Source organism: Cololabis saira, chromosome 16 (assembly GCF_033807715.1).
Source record: "Cololabis saira isolate AMF1-May2022 chromosome 16, fColSai1.1, whole genome shotgun sequence".
Classification (NCBI taxonomy): domain Eukaryota; kingdom Metazoa; phylum Chordata; class Actinopteri; order Beloniformes; family Belonidae; genus Cololabis; species Cololabis saira.
Window position 1 is genome coordinate 19,242,907 of NC_084602.1, and position 19,550 is coordinate 19,262,456.

General features: G+C 39.5%; 1 protein-coding gene across 2 annotated transcripts in view; it reads right to left on the reverse strand.

Moving 5' to 3' along the window:
• Positions 1-19,550, reverse strand: part of rps6ka1 (ribosomal protein S6 kinase a, polypeptide 1) — a 64,817-nt gene that overhangs the window by 41,848 nt on the left and 3,419 nt on the right. The window contains exons 1-2 of one of the 2 annotated variants that reach the window (XM_061743897.1): positions 15,277-15,874; positions 2,928-2,972 (exon numbers count right to left, since the gene is read on the reverse strand). In XM_061743897.1, the coding sequence (XP_061599881.1) occupies positions 2,928-2,972; positions 15,277-15,339 (108 nt within the window). In that variant the 5' untranslated portion in view covers positions 15,340-15,874. Of the gene's footprint in view, positions 1-2,927; positions 2,973-15,276; positions 15,875-19,550 lie in introns of those variants that run through there. The other variant, XM_061743895.1, reaches the window with a different exon arrangement.

Below are 19,550 nucleotides of genomic sequence, written 5' to 3' on the forward strand. Positions count from 1 at the left end.
AATATCATCCTCCTCTGGTGAGACACATCGGTAGAGCGGTCTCACAGGTGCAGTTCTGTCTCAGCATCCTGTCAGGACGCCTCACCACAGGATGATTGTTTTTAACTACTGTAGTGACACACCAAGCGCTAAAAAGCAAATCTATACAAAGAAAAACCATGAAACAAAAACTAATCACGTAAAAGGCAACGGAAAATGGTTTAAATCCCAACTGATTGGTTAAAAGACTGAACAATTAAAAAATAAGGAGCTATTGAAAGTGTTCATGATCAGGTGTTTTTTGTCAACGAGCACTGATGGACGGCGGAGGAACTGAATCTCCATGTTCTGTTCAAATGTCAACAGATGTGTGCTCACCCAATTACTTACCCTATCTTTAAAAGACAGTCATTACAGGCTACCTTCTAATTTTAAGATTTAAGCCATTTTTCTTCAATTAATAAAAGAAAACAAGCATTTTTGTTGATCTTCACATTTACCTTTTAATTGAACGTCTTTATTTTTTAATTATCTAATTTATCCTTGGTGCATTACTGTTTTTCTTTATATTTTATTAGTTCAAAGACTTTTTTTTTTCCCCTCCTGTTTCTCCTGACATTTTCTTCCAATTTAAACTCAGAACCAATGAGGTCTGACCTACAGTTGGCTTCCAGTACCCCAATGGTCTGAGCCAGTCGTGTTCAAGGAAACAACCCGAGGTCTGTTATAAGATGGTAACGAGTGTACATTTTTCTACTTACTCACATTTTTTTTTCCACTCCACTAGCTAGTGTCCCTATACTTGCAAACTAAGGTAATTTGAACTCTGTACGTGTAAAAAAAGTGTATAAAAGGGACTGTTTGTACTGCCACTTTGACATAAGTTTGTGAGAGTCGACTACTGATATTGCACAAACTGTCAATTGACGCAAAAGGAGGAGAGTTCAGGGCCTCTGCATGTACAGAACTGCATCAGTACTTGGATATTTATGGCAAAATAGGTAATCATTAAGGACTTAGCCCTGCAGTCACCTTCATTATAATGAGCACAGAAGTGGATGCGAGAGGCCATGCTCATGTATATTCCTTAGTTTTGACACCCAGAAGAGTCAACGAGAAAGAAAACATGCCTCGTTAGCTCTGTGCTTCTTTTTACCAGGGGATGAGAACTGACTTAACCTACACGCCCTCAAATCTAAAAACACTAACACTGAAAAACCTCAGCATGAAGTTCCATGACATAAAACTGTTCTAAAGTCTCTTCCAGTCATTAATTTGATTAGCAAAGACATACTCTCCTTCCTTCTCCCCTCTTTTGTGCAAACTGCAACCTCCAACCTGCCACCCTCTCTATCTTTTACCCCCTCCGCTCCCCGCACCAGCCCTGCTGGAGCCAGGTAGCTCCCATAGCTAGAGAAGATAACAGCAGCCATTATCAAATTCCCAGCATTTAAGCAGCAGCTTGGTATTGATCACCATAGCGCCTGGTTACAATGTTCCTGCCAGCACAGTGTCTGGGGACAAGGTCTACTTACCCACTCCCCGAACAAACAACCACCAACAGAATCTTCAGATTGAAAGGCTTGAAGACCTTTTCTTTGCATAAGCAAGTCAAAAAATATATATCTTCTGATTTTATAATGTTTCTGAGAAGAATAAAACTACCAGCAGTGAAGAATGACAAGCTGAGAATCCAGAAGCCTCTTCACAACATGCGCTAATTACAAAGATTATCACACAATATCAGAATACTGGAATACTCTATAAGCGCATTACCTTTTAGTTAAAATGAAATATGATCCTGACTTAGCAGCACTGTATAGTGATTATATGATTATAGATATACCAATCCAACATGTCCAGTATTTGCAAGTGGTGACCAATCTAGTGATGTATATAGACCCAGCACCCCTAAATATGATTTCATCAAGCTGTATTATATTGCTTAAGTCCAATTTCTAAAAATAAAGTAGTAATAAATATATATATATATATATATATATATATATATTTTTTTTTTTTTTTTGTTAATACAAATAGAAAAAGACACAAGAAACCATCAGTATGATATTCCAGCTTACATTTACATCTCTGAGAACATTAGAGAATAACCCCTCCGTCATTAATACGCCAGCAGTTTCGACTGAGCAAGAGGACTGTCTAATTATTATTTTTTCTCCCTTGACATCAAACGCTAATGCCTTTAGACCAGCTTGGCCCCTTGCGTGCCAACTGCTTTGACTGAAACCCTCCTTTCTCTTCCAGTGCACTCAGCTCTCCCTCAGTCCCAGCACATTGTTCTGAGCTGGAAAAAAAAAAAAGAGATGGCATGCTCTTTAGAGACTCTTCCCTTGAGAACAGTGCCAGAACAAAGAAAGAAAAAGAAAAAGGATGAAGATATGTGAGAAGGACCATTTCCTTGTCCTCTGCTACATAACTGGAGAGTTATACAGTTCAGGAGGAAACTGGATCAGGTTTCATGCTCGGACAAAGGAGCACTGAGGCCAAGCAGGGGCCAGAGAGGGCTGACTCAGTGATTTGCAGTGCGTTTCTCTATGTGTGTGAGTGTGTGTGTGTCTTTTTCTCTGCATGGTGATTTGACATGTGAAGAGGCCAGATTAGAACATGCCTCGTTTGTAACACTACGGCCTTTTCGTATTGACGAGGACACGTTGCTGTACAGAGCGGCTGGACTGTCGCTCGATCGACCTCACTAGGACAGTAGTCACGCATTAAAAGCCCAGCCAGCTGAAACCCTCGCAGGGCTGTCATTACAACATGAATAAATCTCTACAGAAACGCAAAAAAGAAGTCAGTCGGGGTTTCAACGGAGGAGCTTTGTCCAAGTCCTCGATGTAATTTACTGAATGTGAATTTGCAGAAATACTGAGTCACATTTTACATTCCTTTGTTTGAGTGTGCGTCATTGTCCAAGAGCTGTCACGTACCTTGACAGCCGCTGTGACCCCGTCCTCAGCAGTACTCTGCCCATTCTGTAAAGAAAAACAGAAATGAGAAACAGTCAGTGTATATTACAGAGCGTATATCAAGGATATATATGTGTGTGTGTGTGTGTGTGTGTGTGTGTGACACAAAGAGCCAGAGAGAAATACTGCAGAGTATTTGCAAGACTGCGGGGGTGGCAACGGTCCACTTTGCTCCTCTGCAGGCGAACTTAATAACCTGAGGCGATTCACAAATGTACATCCTTTGTCCATTTCCCAGTAGGTAAGCATTGTTGGAAAAGGTAATCAGTGTTATTTGTAAAACAATGTCTTACTGATGGCTATTGTGCAAATCAATATGTTGTTTGGGCAGCAGAGGGGGGTGGCTAACTTTGAACAGCAGGGATATTCGTGTCAGATTAGATGATCAGATTGCATTTCATTGTGCTGCACTTGTTCAACTAAGAGGACGGAGCAGAGTTGAGGCAGCTTGACTGCGGCAGAAATCATCATCACATTTATTTTGATTCAAAACGCGTGATGTTTTTCTATTGATTATTGAACTAGGACACATCAAGGATTCATTACAAAGTAATGATGCCACAGCCTACAGGGCCTAGAGTTTGACATTTTAGGCATTTTCTATCATTCGATACTTTAAGGAACCAAAAATATATAAATAAATAAAAACGTACAGTGGATTTTGGACATATTTCTAAACGGGTCTTTGGAGCAACGGTTGCTAAAATCTTCATTATCAAATCAATGTATTTGTTTAAGCCAAAATTGGAAATGAAAATGAATTTTGATCATTCGACAGAAGTAGAATGAAGTACTTTTCAAAAGAACAATATGTTCCCCTTCTTCGATTCTCTGACAACAGTGAGTAGAGAAACCCTGAAAGCTGAAGTTATGGCTGCTTTAATTGCCAAACAGGTGAATTATGAAGAACATTCAACTTTTCTTCCATCTGGGGACCCACTTGTTATTGTCCAATGTTTAGGGGCTTTTAGTGCCAGTGAAAATGTAGATACTGGATATCCAAGATAAGACATCCGACTGGGGGCTGATCAATGCTTAAATGGTCAAAAATAAATCATTAGACAATAGGTAATGACTTTGAGACACTGTTCCAGTCTTTTTTTTTGCATTTCACATGGATAATTTACCTGCGTTCAGTCTATGCAGATATGCTTTTTTACTACTGCTGAGATTACAAACCAGAAGGCTTTCAGAACCAGAATATTGGTGTTTGTTTGCAGATCCTGCATACTTAGAGGCTGAAATCTATAGTGTCAGTTCAAAGTCCAATGTATTATGAATCAAATCTAAAAGGAACAAAAACCAGAATATATAGCCAAGAAATTAAAATCTGTAGCTGAGAATTAGGCTTGGGCAGTATTACGGTAATACCGTATACTGTCGGTGTCTAAAAATAGCAGCGGTATCATTTTCAATACAGTCATGAAAAAATGCAATGGACTTATATAAGAGATAACAATTAAATATAAAATAAAAGTCATTTAATGCCTAAAATTTATTCTATGTCCAGTAGCACTTATGTTGAATTTTCAGTTTTCCTTAAATAGTTGAATATGTTTTAGCCTACATTTTGAGACTTTCCATAAAGTTTATGAACGTGATGTCATCACCTGACAGCACGGAGATGCACTGCGAGAGAGAGGGGGAGAAAGATGGCAGGTCGCGCACCAAGTGACTTGGTGTCAAAAAAGAAAACGACCTCGAACTAACAAAGTCAATAAAAACTGCAATTCTAAAAAAGCTGGAGGCCAAGTATGAATTTGATTCAGTGCGCAAATTAATGCGAAAGTGCACTTTCCTCGACCCTCGTTACCGCAGAGGATATGAGATTGATGATAACGCACTGGCTGAAATCAAGGCTGAATTACAGGCTGAGATTGTGAGCTTAGAGGGGCAAGCACCAGCAGCAGTGGCCATCAGAATCCAAGAGACAGAGGCACAACCCGAACCCCAACGAAAAAAGATGTCTCTGGGAACCCTCCTTCAAAAACGACCCGCTGCAGCGGCAGGTCAAGTCGGCACCGCAGAGGAGCGAGCCGCCGCTGAAATAACAGCGCCGGCTCGCTCAAATTGATTTGTGCACGACTGTTGCATTTGCACTTTTCTTATATGAGCTGCATTTGTTGTTAATAAAAGTTGTTAATATAAAGCATGTTATGTTGTTATTGTTCAGTAATAGTGTTTGGTATTCAGTTTCTGAACGGTGAAGGCTCAAGCCAACAGTTTGGTAATACCACTTGAGGCTTACGTCATCATTTTTAATTAGTCACGTCACGGTAATACCGTATACCGGGGTAAAAGGTGGAGGAAGTTTGACAGTATCAAAATTTGGATACTGCCCAAGCCTACTGAGAATGCAATGATCTTCCTCTTTTTTCTTCTTTTTTGCCATCAGTCCCTAAACCATCTCCATTTTTCTTTTTCTAGTTGCAACTCTGAAACTCTGAAGTGTCAAATCATCACCACTTCAATCCACAGCAGGGCAGGCGGGACATAGCTGAGATTTAGTAGCTCATTGGCTACTAAATGATTCGGCATCTTACAAAGATGGAGACAAGTTGCTAATATCATTGACAACTTTATCATACACGATAAAGAAGGGACAGTCATCATTAACAGCTTACCTCCACTTTCTGGTTTTCCATGACTGCAAATGGTAAGTTATTGGTGCTCTGATGTTGACGCAGGGCGATGTCTAAACTATATGGTTAGGGTTGACAATCTCCAAATATCCTAAGTACCAGGTATAAATCAAGCTACAATGACCCTACACTTCCCAAAATGCAACTGCAAAGTCTCTCATGAGACCGTCCTTTTGTGCTCAACAGCTGTGAATTAACCTTCCTCTTTTGTAATGGAGGCCATCGAGCTTAAATATTGGCTTCAGTGTTGATCCATGTCAAAATAAATATGAACACTTCCAGTGACTGAACAAACTCTCTGAAGTTCAGAGTCCTGCTGCCAAGAGCAAGGAAAACCTAAATGACCTCCCTGTCTACGTTCCGGTTTCCGCTTTGTTCCTCTATTACAAAGGGGCCAGCCTGGTGTTTCTCACTTCCTGTATGCCTCCTTCCTCTTCCTCTGGACCACACTAAATAAAAACAGGCGGTCAGCACAATGACAACCAGTGACCTTAACCATCAAACATTAAACATAAAGAGCGCCGAGTGTGACAAGGTACAGAGGCGGTGACAGCAGAGTAGCTTTAAATTGCTCTTCGTTTCTAAGGAAGAAAGAAAAATGGATAAGATGAAAACTGAATTTTTTAGTCTCTGTGATACTGTGTTTGGCAGTTGAATGTACCTTTTTCTGCCCCTTTTTAATTCTGTGTTTATTCATGAATCATCATTTAATCTGTTTGGACTGTAATGAGTATCTCAAGGGAATCAGTTTGATGTAGTTAAACTAAGTGATCCAGAAATGGATCAATGTCATAATGAGTCATAGGAGAGATGTAAAGCTGAGGTTCATTTTAAAGTCAGACACAGGCGTGTTTATCGAGCAATGATCAAAAGAAAGTAGAGTGTGGGCTGTAATGATAGACCTGAGAGAGAAATTTAAAGTCTGGGACTTACTTTTATCAAGAAACGCGGTTAAACAATTCCCTTTCCAAACACATCTGTACAAGTGCTTTAACAGCTAAGGGGTGGGCTAACCGCCTTGCCTTAACCCTAACGCCATCAACGTCTGCTTCTTTTGAGAGCTGTCCTACAGCATTGTACCTAAATGTGAATATCGGTTCGGACAAAAATGTTCAATAAATCTTGAAGCATGCAGTTATGATAGGGATGGGTGATTTGTAGAGATGCACCGATTGATCGGCAACCGATCAGGATCGGCCAATAGTGTCCTTATCGGTTTTGATCAGAGATCTCAAAATACTTCAAATCAGGCCGATCCGATGACGTTTATAACAACAAACCCTGCCAGTGTGTGCGTTCCCACATCTCAGACCCAGGTCTCCTAAGGGGGCGTGGCAGTCTCTACAAAGCATCAACACTGAAAATGGCGTCGCCGGTATGGAGTTTTACAATGTCCGAAAAAGGACATTGTTTGCAAGGCGTGTGCAAAGGAAATACCCCGAGGAGGAATGTTTCAAAAGAATTTCAACACAACGAAGCTGATAAGACATTTGAAAGTTTCTCACAAGGAGTATATTGAGTTGTCAAAGTTGGCTGTCGCTAAGGCGGAGGAAAAACAGTAGCATGCAGCAACGCCGATAACTCAACTGAACGTAACTGAGACCTATAAACGACAGCAACAACAGCAAGAAAAATAAAGAACTACATCCTAACGTAATGGGATGTAGATATGCCTTGATCAGCCGCTTTCTGTTGTAGAAGACATCAGGTTTAAACGCGTTGTTTAAACCTGACGACGCGTCAGGATCCGCGTACGCGCTGCAGAGTCTTAAATATTTCACTGATGAATGCCCGCCAGAGTTACACCAAACTATATACAGTCACATCCAAAGTCTTAAGCAAGACAACAATCATGTCAGTCAGCTCTACAAGTGACATTTGGAGTTCTAATGTAAAGAGTTGTGCTTCACTCACAAGTTTCCTCACACGCGGCGGATGCTATCACTAAAGCTTTCATAAATCATTTTTATTTTAAGATTTAATTCATTTTTCTACAGGAAAACTAAGGTTTATAGTTTACAACTGGTATCAACTCAGACAGTGAAATGTCTACTGTTGTCTGTGTTGGTGCATGGCACATGTTGTGTTGTACACATAATTACTGCCACAAGAAAGCCTAAGCTGGTAAACTACACTTACTCTTTGTAAGCTGAGTCAAAGTGGTCTCTAGAGTGTGAAATACTGCACATTGCCTCAGCCTGCAATAAAACAGTGGTCAATTCATGATACTTTCTCAATCACCAAATTTTTATACCTTTATACAATATTGACGAATGTATGGATTTCACGCTGTGATCGGGGATCGGCAATATCAGGATCGGAAGATACTGATTTTGGTCATCGCCCCTCAAAATCCTGATTGGTGCATCTCTAGTGATTTGGCCAAATATAATTATTCCTCCAAATGATAATAATTCTGACTTGGTATTCCACAGTTTTAGCAAACAAGACGTACTGTATTTCAATAATAAGATATTGCTAATGACATTATCTTTCTAGTATCTCTTATTCATGACTGAAATAATGCCGGTCAAGCAGGTACCATGCATCGCTGGTTTGTCTGTTAAAGCCTTCTTTGGCAATGTCTGTGTTTTGATTTCGGTGGCACTTGTGTGTGAAACGGTTGAGAATGTTGGCCCCATGTGCGGATGTACATGCTAGCAGGGCTCTTGGACGTCTCTCCCTCAGAGCTCGTGCTCTGCAGGACAGAGATGGGGGGGGGGAGTGAGTGCTCGCACCCATGGTTCCGGCAACACAAATTTAGCCAGGGTTTGTCTAACATATCAATTACATTTAAGGCTACATGCTTTTCTGACAAAAAAATATAAAACAAGGTAAGTTGGAAACACTGATGAGAAGTGACATAGCTTTATGCATGAATATCACACTTGCGCAGTTTAAACATTTTTGTCTGATTCTCTAAAAGTCTGATTCAAATATTAATATAAGTAAAAATCCAGAATAATGTAGGAGAAAGAAAGCTAGAGAGCTCAAATTACTACACACCAGTTGTAACTAAACTCTTTTTTTTTCTCCCCCAGATACAGTCTCATGTCGTGAGTTGAAATGGCCCATCTTGTAAAAACGTTGCACCATAAGTAGCCACCTTTTAGGAAGACAGGCAAGTCAAAAATCAGACCACTATTCCCCTCGGTTTCACTGTTGGTTCAACTCCTTGTTTCTGATTAACAATTTCCAAATAATCTCTTATTTGGATAATTAACATTTCACTAATGTCTATGTGTGTCATATACTCGTTCCAGTTTTATGTTACTGAGATTTTCAGCAAAAAAAAAAAAAAAAGAACTTAAGATTTCCCAGCCTGGCCAACCAGTTCGTCTGGATTTGACTTGATTTCCAGGGGCACAGAACCAATGAATTCAGAGGAAAGTGCCTCTGGAGTTGACATGATAGGCATATAATTAGCGAAACAATGCATGCAACAACTGTCATCTTAGTTTTGAACGGTGGCTCTTGGATAGTGAATGAGTCACAGCAGAAAGCCCACGCCCATCCCACTGCGAATTTGTTAAACACGTTGTGTAGCAGAGTAAATGTTTGTGAACAGTAGGGGTATCAGACCCACAAGAGAAAATGTTCACGAAGTGCATGGATATGGTTGGCCAGGATAAATATTTCTTATTTCTGTATCAGGAAAAAATAAGTTAAAAGAATATGCTAACGAGAGGTCAAATTTCCTTTGGACAAAATGCTGGCAAACATTTTCAGATCATTTCCGTGTCAAGAGTGGATGTGGTTTCCGCTATGGAGGAATGATGTGACTGGGAATAGGAAATTGCTATTAAAGGATGTTTTGACTTTGCATTTATATAGATCTGAAGTGCAGGTGGGACTAGTTAAGGCCCTGTTTACACGGGGCAAAAACGGAGGCGTTTTCATGCGTTTTGGCCGTTCGTTTACACGAAAACGGAGGTCAAAGCCCCCAAAAACGATCATTTCTGAAGACTCCGGCCAAAGTGGAGATTTTCAAAAACTCCGTTTTCACGTTTGCGTCTAAACAGAGGAAAACGGAGGAAAACGGAGATTTACGTCACATTATGCGACAGAAACGTCACCAGCAGCGTCATGAGTGCGACCTGTGTTTACAATTTGTTTGGCCACCGTCAATATTTTCTTTTATTTTACCTGTTTTAAATTCTCTCAGACTCTCGTTCCGTCTTGGAAGTAAAGCCTGAATTATGGTCCCGCGTTAAATCGACGCAGAGCCTACGGCGTAAGCTACGCGGCGATGCGCGCCGTACGGTGTGCGTCGCCGCGTAGCTTACGCCGTAGGCTCTGCGTTGGTGTAACGTGGAACCATAAATCAGCCTTAACTGGAAGTTACACGTGTCATTTGTTGATGTTTTTTCCAGGATTCTGATTGGCTGGCATGACGTTAACAGCGTTTTCATGGGGGTCCGTGTAAACGGGGATATTTTTGAAAACGGAGAGGGGAAAATATCAGTTTTTTGTAAATACCCGGCTACGTGTAAACGTGGCCTAACTCTGATTCTTACCTAACTGAATCCCGCCGATGGGAACCTTTCAAATCGATGACATTTTCAGCAGTCCTCAAGTTGACAGTCACTTTAGTAAACCTAATATTTGCACTCAAGCTCAGGAAAGGTTTAATGTATGTGTGGATAACCTTTTTAAGTTTAGTGGTGGTAATCTGACATGTGTACACACACACACAACTGCCTGTGTTTGTTTATGTGGTCAGCCTCATCTTCTTCACATTACACTGCAACACATTTCTTCCTCGTTAGCTCTGCATGGCTGATCCAAATGGCCCAGTTAACAGCGCTTTCTTCCCCAATGGGCTTCTTCAATGAGAGCAAAGGCATGCAAACACACATGCACACAAACAGGCACATAAATACGCTTAAAGTCAAATACATTATTTAACAACTTTGGTTTCCAAAAAATGTGCACACCAACATGCTGTAAACAGATTTAGAGGCTGGTTTATTAAGCAGACCTGAGCCGGGCAGCAGATCTTTTTAATTTCTCTCAGAACTACATGATCAGCACTGGCACTTCCTGCGCGTTTGACAAATAAATTCATGTCCCGACAGTCTGACTAAAAGCAGCACTGCTTTGTAACTAAGCAACCAAGAAATACAATAAGCATGTGCCCCTCTTCCCCCTCTAGGTAATACTATCTGATAAAATTTCCCGTAATCTCATCTGGCAGCCAGTATTGACAGCTTTTGCTCAAGAAGAATTTTAAACAGAAATGGCTATTTCTCACTCCCTTTTTTTAAGCGTATATTGAATAATTTCATCTAAACCAGCAAGCATAAAAACATCAACAAAACATCCGCACCACTTCCTACAGTTAACATGTTGTGTTATACTTTAGCCCTCCTTCACTCCTACAACTTGACTGAGGTGTTCCACTACCACTAGTTTTACACCCAGATAGGTGAGAATACACGCCCACAGAGCAAGGAATACGTGACCTGAACACACATACAGCACTTATTTGTACTGACCACACCCATCTAGCAAACATGGCACACATTCCATGTATTAATTATTTTCTCTTGCACGTCTCTCCTTCGCCTCCAAAGCTTGTGCAGTCCTGCTCCGTTCTGACTTGTGCACTCCTGCAGTAAAACTCCTGCAGTAAAGCTATGAAAAAGTTCACTTCCAACCATGCTATAAATATATATATGTGTACACACTGGTTGAGCTTTTTCTTTAAAATAATAATAAAAAAAAACAATACTGACATATATATATATATATATATATATATATATATATAGTCAGTATTGCACATTTTTTGACAAAGAGACGAAAAGCAAACAAGGGATGCTACTAAAACATACACTGTGGTTGTAGTGATTGAGAGTAAAATAAAAACCTCCCACAGGACCTCTACAACGACGTCACATAATATATCAACAAGACCTGAACCGACTCGCCGGTCCATCTATCCTTTTTTCCTTGTAATCACCAACTTCATCAAATGTATTTGTAGCAAAATGTCTCTGGTCCAAATGCTTCACATGATTTATGGTCATGTGAGTGCTGAACATAATTTAGAAATCATGATCAGCAGAGATCCCCTGCCAAGTGGTTCACGTTGGCCAACCTGAGTAACTGTCCTGCTACAAGGATGTTTTTCACCCCATAAAAAGGTTCCTAAAGGCCACTTTTACAGGGCTGTTCCTCGTACGGAGACACATGGAAACAACCTGGTCCCAAAAGATCCACCAGGAACTTCCGCTAGTGGAAACGCACCTTATTAGAGAGCTTCAGCTCATTTAGAACACTGCTGTCAAGAGTTTTAACAAGGAGAAAAAAGAAAACAGAGTAGCCTACGGTATATCACTTCTGTCCTCAAAGCTTTCCTCTGGCGACCAGTTACCTTTGCTTTGATTACCTATTCAATTTTTTAAATCCTATGCATTTTATTTGTATTCTTATGCCGTTTTATGATTGTAAGTTTTTGTTGTTGCTCTTTTTATCTTAATGTTTTGTATGAAATGTGGCATACTAATAAACTCATGTAATATGGATTTCTGCCCAAAAACACAGAGTTTCCAGGTGGACGACCCACTCTACCCACTGACCCACGGCTGTCCTACTTTTTACAACAAATTCATCTTGCGAGTCTTGCAAAACAGCTTTCAGCCTGTTTCACAACCTGCTGCCGTTTTGCTTTCTCATAGTGGTCAGATGGCATAAAAGACCTGGAAGTGGGAGAGTGGTGAAAAAACAAGCAGTCACTTTAGACCAAATGGTTGCTTTCCTCTGGTTTTTACTTTCTAAGAATTCTCACCTCAGTTCTGTAACTTCACCAAGGTTTAACATCAAGGTGTAGAAGCCCAACATTCCCAGCAGTCAGAACAGACTTTGGTACCAAGAAAGCAAACGATATCTTAATTTACAGTACAAAGGTCATGGTAATAAAATAATAATTATTATTATAATAATAATAATAATAATAATAAAGTATGCTTGCAGCTGTAGTCTTGATTCAATTCTATGAGCAAGGTTATTGGAAAAGTTGTAACTAAGTTTTCAGGTTTGGCAACGCATACACCTCTACTGGATATATACGGTATACTGTGATAAACTTCAGTATAAAGTGAATATTTTGGGGGACCTGCCTTAACCTGACCATGACAGCGGCTGATGCAGAGCCCAGTGACTCAGCTGAGGCAGGAAGTGCATGAATGCTGAAGGGGCTTTATCAGAGATGATTCACTGATATTAACTCCATTCCTAACAGATATGGCTTAATGGTGAATAACAGGTCTCAGAGTAAATAAACACCTTTGAAAAAAGCCCTTTGAACATTTCTGTTTGATTTGCAAGACAGTTTGATTGACATTCATGGTACTTACCCACCTTTGAAAATAAAAGCGCTAATTTTCTTAATCATAGGGAAACAGACTTCTCCTCTGCTGCTCTATCGCACCAACTAAATGTTATTTTGCATACGTTACAAAACTCATAAGGATAAAGACATAACATAGATGTTTATCCTCCATCTTCTGCTCTTAAAAAAAAAAAAAATCTCCAAAACTGAGTCTGTTTGCTCCATCTGTCCATTTGACAAGGCTCTCTTTTCACTCTCCCCAGCATGTTTGCTGGCATGGCCTCCAGTCCCCCCCCCCCTGTACAATCAATCTGAACCCCGAGCTGTCTCTCGCTACCATCAGGAACCAAATTGTGCAGCTGGCTAGTAGACTTGTGACACAGATAAATGGCAAAGGTCCCATTCTTACTGGCAGAGGCACCAAATCAATTACAGAAACTGGACTTCAGGGACTAATTCAGTCATTTCAGTATATGAATATCATGCATGGGCTGATATTTAACACAGACACTATTTTTTACATCATGAATTGCATACATAAGAATCAAATGCTTATATTTTCACTGTTTTCGCACCCCTCACAGGCTGTGCACCACCATCTGTTTGGCTATGAAATGCTACTCGCACAACTCCCATGCTACAGAATACTGTAAATGGTATTCTGAACGATCTATGTCATAATATTGTGCATTATGCGTGAGTTTTCATTTACCACTCATGTGTTTTGCATCCACTTATCCATATTATGTCAAGACTCATTAACTTGTTTTGGGTATTTCACAAATTGCAGATCAAAACATAAATTTGCAAATTTGGGATGTGGAAATAACTCTAAAATACCCACTCTTTTGAGACTCTAATCAAATCAGACTTATTATCTAGGACTAAAAAAAATAGAATTGCTTTATTCATGAATCATACTGATCTCCTGCAAAGCTCATTGAAGATATTGTGCACATGGCTGTTCATTAGTGAGATCAGACACACAAAAACATGGGCACCACTGTAGATGCTTCACCTGCTTAATTGGTCCATAAATTCAAAGGAGCAAATTTGCTTGACAGCCTCAAAGTATTAGTGGGCCACCGGTTGCTTCCACACCCACGTGTTCTCATCAAAATCTTAACGCTGCGGCTGTATATTAATGAAGCAATCCAATTGTTCAGGAATAATGATGCTGCTTCTCAGAAATTGTACATTTCATTGAACTCCTTAAAGCTCTGGAAAAAAATAAATAAATAAATAAATAATTCACCATCAATGAAACTCCATGCTCAACAATGACACTCAACAGAAGGTTTGTTTAAATGGGAGATAAAAGCACAACTCAAGCAGATGGCCAAAACATTAAGCTCTAATTTCTTAGAATAAAAATTGAATTCTGATGCTCAAGTTGTGGACAACCACAGTTCAAACACATCACTATCTACCAAGTCAACATAAGCGTATGTTCTCACAACTGATCAGGTGAAAGCAATGGCAGAAAATGATCATGAGCCTATATTAGATTGCAGTAAGGTCTTCCTCACAGTGCAGGACATTGGGCTCTGAATACTTCATACTCCAGGACCAAAGCAAAGCTCTCAAACACTTAGGTGAAGCTGAGGTATTCCTCTATTGGTTAAACCCCTTTGAACCCTAAGCTTATTCTGCATTCTCTGATCTTCAGGGTTTTGAGGGTTAAAGGTGACCTATTATGGCATTTAATGTATATTTTAAACAGGCCTTGAATGTCTTAAAAACAATCTAAACAGCACACATAAATGGCTTTGACCTGAGAGTTCAAAGCTGAGATTCTGGAAAGCAAACACATGTCCTGGGGAAAATGGACAGTTTATTCGTCATCTGGTGAGTAAACTCCATTTCCAGGACATTTTCCGTCTGAATGAAGCCAGCTAAGTGGACATGGGCCAGTCAATCATTTTAAGTAAGATCACTTTTAGACACGGACTTTTAAAAAATCCTGCACACCTTGACTGTACAAGGTGGTGTGTCATGTGTTTAACATTTTTTTAAAGGTATCTGTTTTATTTATTTATTTATCTATCTCTTATAATGTTTTTTATTATTTTTTATTGTTGTGGACTGATTATTTTTTAGCCTTAATCCTTGAACTTTTATCTTTTTATAAATTTTATATATTCTATATTGTATGTCAGGGTGCATTGGTCTCCCAGTTTTTATTTTTTGGTCTCCCAGTTTTTATTTATTTGTTTATTATGCTTATTTTTCAATAAAAATGTCAAAAGCACCTTGTATTTCATGTACCTGAATGAAAGGTGCTATATAAATAAAATTTGATTGATTGATATTTATATTGACCTCGTATTACCTCCGTCTCCAGCTGCACTAGTTCCATCGTGGGCCATGGCTCTGCGATTTGTGCAAGAGGCATTTTCTCTGGATTCTCACTTCCCCCTCAGCTGCTCGGGAGTGGATGTGTTTCCCCCAGACGGCGTCGTCAAGTGCAGGTCTGAGCAGCTCCTCGCTCGGGTCCCAAGTCCAGTTAAAGCAGATTTACCAGCACTTTGCCCTCTGAGAAGACAAGCCAGGAGCTTCCCAGGCGGTAATCCCCTTGGTTTGATTTCGGCGTCGCTCGGCCACTTGGCTGTATTAATTCAAAGTAATAATCCAGTTGAGATAAGCTTTTTTTCCCCCTTTTCCTTCTCCAGGTAACTGCGTTGGCGACTCAGGCGTTTGTGGTTGCAGGAGAGAGCAGTCCGGTGGCAGACAGCAGCATCCGCGCTGCTTTAACTACCCGGGCTGTGCGTAAAAGAAAAAAAAAGTAATGCCAAATTTGAGGATGTAGCCGGTGTCTCCGTGGTCTTTGTGACCGCTGTCGAGTCGGATCTGTGCGCTTGTGATTTTTCCCGGTCAGAAAGGGAAGACGTCCCTCCGTGCGCGCAGAGAGCTCGGTGTGGCTGCTGTAGTACGAGCCGAACCAGCTCCAGCTGTTATTGGCTGACGCCGGCACGACTTTATCCTGGCCCCGCCCCCCGTCCGATGGCCCCGCCCCCTGGCCCACCGGTCCCGCCCGGGTCCGACAGCGCCCCCATCCGGCAGAGAAATGAACTGCAAATACGTCATGCGGACTGGATGGTATTATTAATGAAGAGCCTGCTCTCAATTCAAAGAAAAAAGGTATGCACCATTGTCAATCTTTATATTTCATTAGGAAAATTTCACGTCCATAAATGTAAATTCCAAAACTCTTCTCCATTATTTAAATTGTTTTTGTTTTTTTCTTTTTTTTTTAATTTCTTTTGTACAATTTTTAATTTTTTATCTTGTATTTTTGCATAATTCTTGTCTGTAGGAATTGTAAATAGGTCATATTTTTTCTTATTCTTATTCTCACTACCTCAAACTACTGCACCTTAAAATGTTTATAATTTTGTACATAGAAATTCCACATTTGTCTATTGTCTATTTGTCTATTGTTCATTTGTTTATTGTTACCTTTACCATAGAGAGCGAAACTACCGGAGTCAAATTCCTTGTTGGGCAATGTTCGAACCTGGCCAATAAAGATGATTCTGATTCTGAATGAAGTTAATTATTATCTCAAGTCTCTTAAATTAATCACAAATAAGAAATGAATATCAATGATGGATATCCATTTTGAGATTTTCAACCATTAAGCTGTCACAAATTTAATTTTCATTTTATGCGAAATATTATAAAGTCTGTCACACTTTTATGTATCGTGTATGTATTTATCTTTTTTATTTTATTTTCTTTATTTAATTTTCTTTATTTCTTTTCTTTTCAAATGTTCTTGTTGATAATGCATGACTGTGCTCTGTGCTGCTGATGTTGCACAGGTTGTGAACTGAAATGTCTGCTTGTTGCACATTGTTTGTATATTGCAAATATTCAATAAAAAAAAATGAAGAGCCTGTTCTCTCTGATGTGAGTTGGTACAGAAGATTGGGCGTCAGATCTACAATTCAAAGCCAAACCGATAATCAACAGTTAAAAGCTATGGATGAACATGTAATTATGTCATTTCTTATGTATAATGCATGCAGGGTATAACTGATTTTTTTTTTTCTCCCTGTCCTGTGTGTACTGCTCTGAATTTATATTTTGATTTCATGGAAATATATTTGCTGCACCTTACTTTTGGACCCACGTCACTTCTTCTGGGTCTAAAAATGACATTCACTGTTTCAAAAATTACATAACAAGACGGATTACACAATAACCATGATGTAAAGGATACAAGTTGAGGAAAAGGAAAACTACTGTAGTAGAGATTAGGTCGTGACCAGTGCTCTTGTGTCCGGATATCACACTGATGCAGCACTCTTTTCATATACAATAGCTCTCATGTAGGTCCTTGTAATCTTCAGCAACACAATGCATCCCATCCCAACCTCATCATGTCTCTGCTTCATTCACTCCCAAGTGGATTTTTTGCTCTTAGCCAGCTTTGGTTACTATTGGCAACTGGAGGGCACACAACCGCCTTTCTTTGTTGATCTGAAACATTTTTTGAATCACATTTAGATGAAGATGTCCTTTCATAGACACATAGGCTACACATGCATAAAATGACATGATGTGGAAAATGGCCTCTGATTTGGCATCTGTGTTCTCTTGGATGCGTTGTTTAAACCCAAAAATGATACAGGTCGAGTCTCGCTGCAGGTGCCTGTTTGAGCATGATGTTGTGGGTAAATCACACGTACTGTATCTGAACCGTCCTGTACTTCCTTTATTGTGCAATTGCATCATGTTCTGTGGTTTTTGGACTTTGTATCCAAACTGCCATGTAGCACCTTGTCTTTTCACTTTTCATAAGATTACCACTTTCGTTAATGTCTGAATGCCCACACACTTTAGCCTTGAAGGAAGCCATTAATAAAGTCATTTTTTCTTTTTCCCTTTTAGTCAGTTTATACTTTAAGAAAGCTATTCCAAAAAGGTTAGATTAACCTTCTTACTTTAAGCAAATAGTTACATGTCATGCTTAAATTGCAAGCAGTTTACTAAGTCACAGCAATTCCAAAGATCCCATTAAAGCATCAGTTTGTCAATGTGATGGATGAGCAGCTGCAGGAGACTATCACAGCATCTCATATACTTGTTATTTACTTCAGCCAGACCACTGACTCTTCCCCCTCGCCTGTCTTTTCATCATCCCTTATCCTGTCTGCTCTCATTTTTTATTTGTCCATTATGTGCACAATAATTGCCCTTCTCTCCTCTCTCCTCTCCATCAAGGATACCAGGAGACTGAGGTTGGATATTTATGGCTCCTCCTGTATGATCTGATGGATTGCTGATTTTAAGTGCGAGCCAGCAAGCAATTTATGGAAAGAAAGAAAGAAAGAAAGAAAGAAAGAAAGAAAGAAAGAAAGAAAGAAAGAAAGAAAGAAAGAAAGAAAGAAAGAAAGAAAGAAAGAAAGAAAGAAAGAAAGAAAGAAAGAAAGAAAGAAAGAAAGAAAGAAAGAAAGAAAGAAAGAAAGAAAGAAAGAAAGATCATCAAGAAGGGTGAGATTCATGGAAAGGGAACTACAGATGGAAGGAAAACTCATTTCGACAGTGACTTTAAGGAATCACTTCCCCTCTTCATTATGGTTCAGCGGCATCACAAATGACAGTGATGATGAGTCAGAGGTCTCCCCTTCTGAGCATCTCCAGGGGATACCCTCACCTTCAGCATGAAAAGAAGCATCATGGGAAAAATGACTCAGTCCAGCTTAACATGCATGTGCAGTCACACAGCACTCCACCCGGATGGGTTTGTTTATCGCCACGCATGTGAAATGTGTTTACAGAGAAGACATGGAACACGGCCATTAACTGAAATGTGTTAAAATGGATGGCAGATTTGCTCCCTGGACAGATAACTGTCAAATCAGATGAACTGAAGCGAAGATGACACTGTTATTTAACCTAATTTCAGATGCAGCTGAAACCACAGAGGTAGAAAAGAGGGTGACTGATGTTGAGTATGCAGAGGGAGAAACAATGAATCACAACATCTAGTTCCTTTGCAGCTGTAAACAGAGCCATTTAAATGCAAATATGAGTATACTCCAGTTGTGAAGTGGCTGTCAGTTTTGAAAACCTGTAAAAATTTAATAATTTGAATATTTTTTTTGTAATTCTCTTACTCTTACTACATAACACACCAGCGGAAAGCACAAGTAAAATTAATTTAATTTAATGTTCCTTTCCAAATGTCTTTATGGTTTTCAAACACGACATATATTATAAAAAAGTTGGAATCTTCGCTGTGTTTTTTGTGTATTTGCAGATGACGTTGTGATTTTGACATTACTTTACACTATATAACATTTAATAGATGCTTTTATCCAAAGCAACTTACAATAAGATAGTAAATCAAAAAGTGAGGAGTAAAATTAAAGATGGTGTAGGATTTTCCTTTTTTAAATTCTCACTTGTATTCCTCTATCACACATCTGTGATAGAAGAATACAAGTGAGATTAATAAAAAAAAGGTTTATAAGACAGTTGTGAGTCAGCTCTTCTCTATGGCTTGGAGATGGAAGCACCAACCTGAGAGCTGGAGGTGGCAGTGTTGAAGACGTTAAAACATCCTTTGGGAGTGATGAGGGTGGATAAGATTAAAAA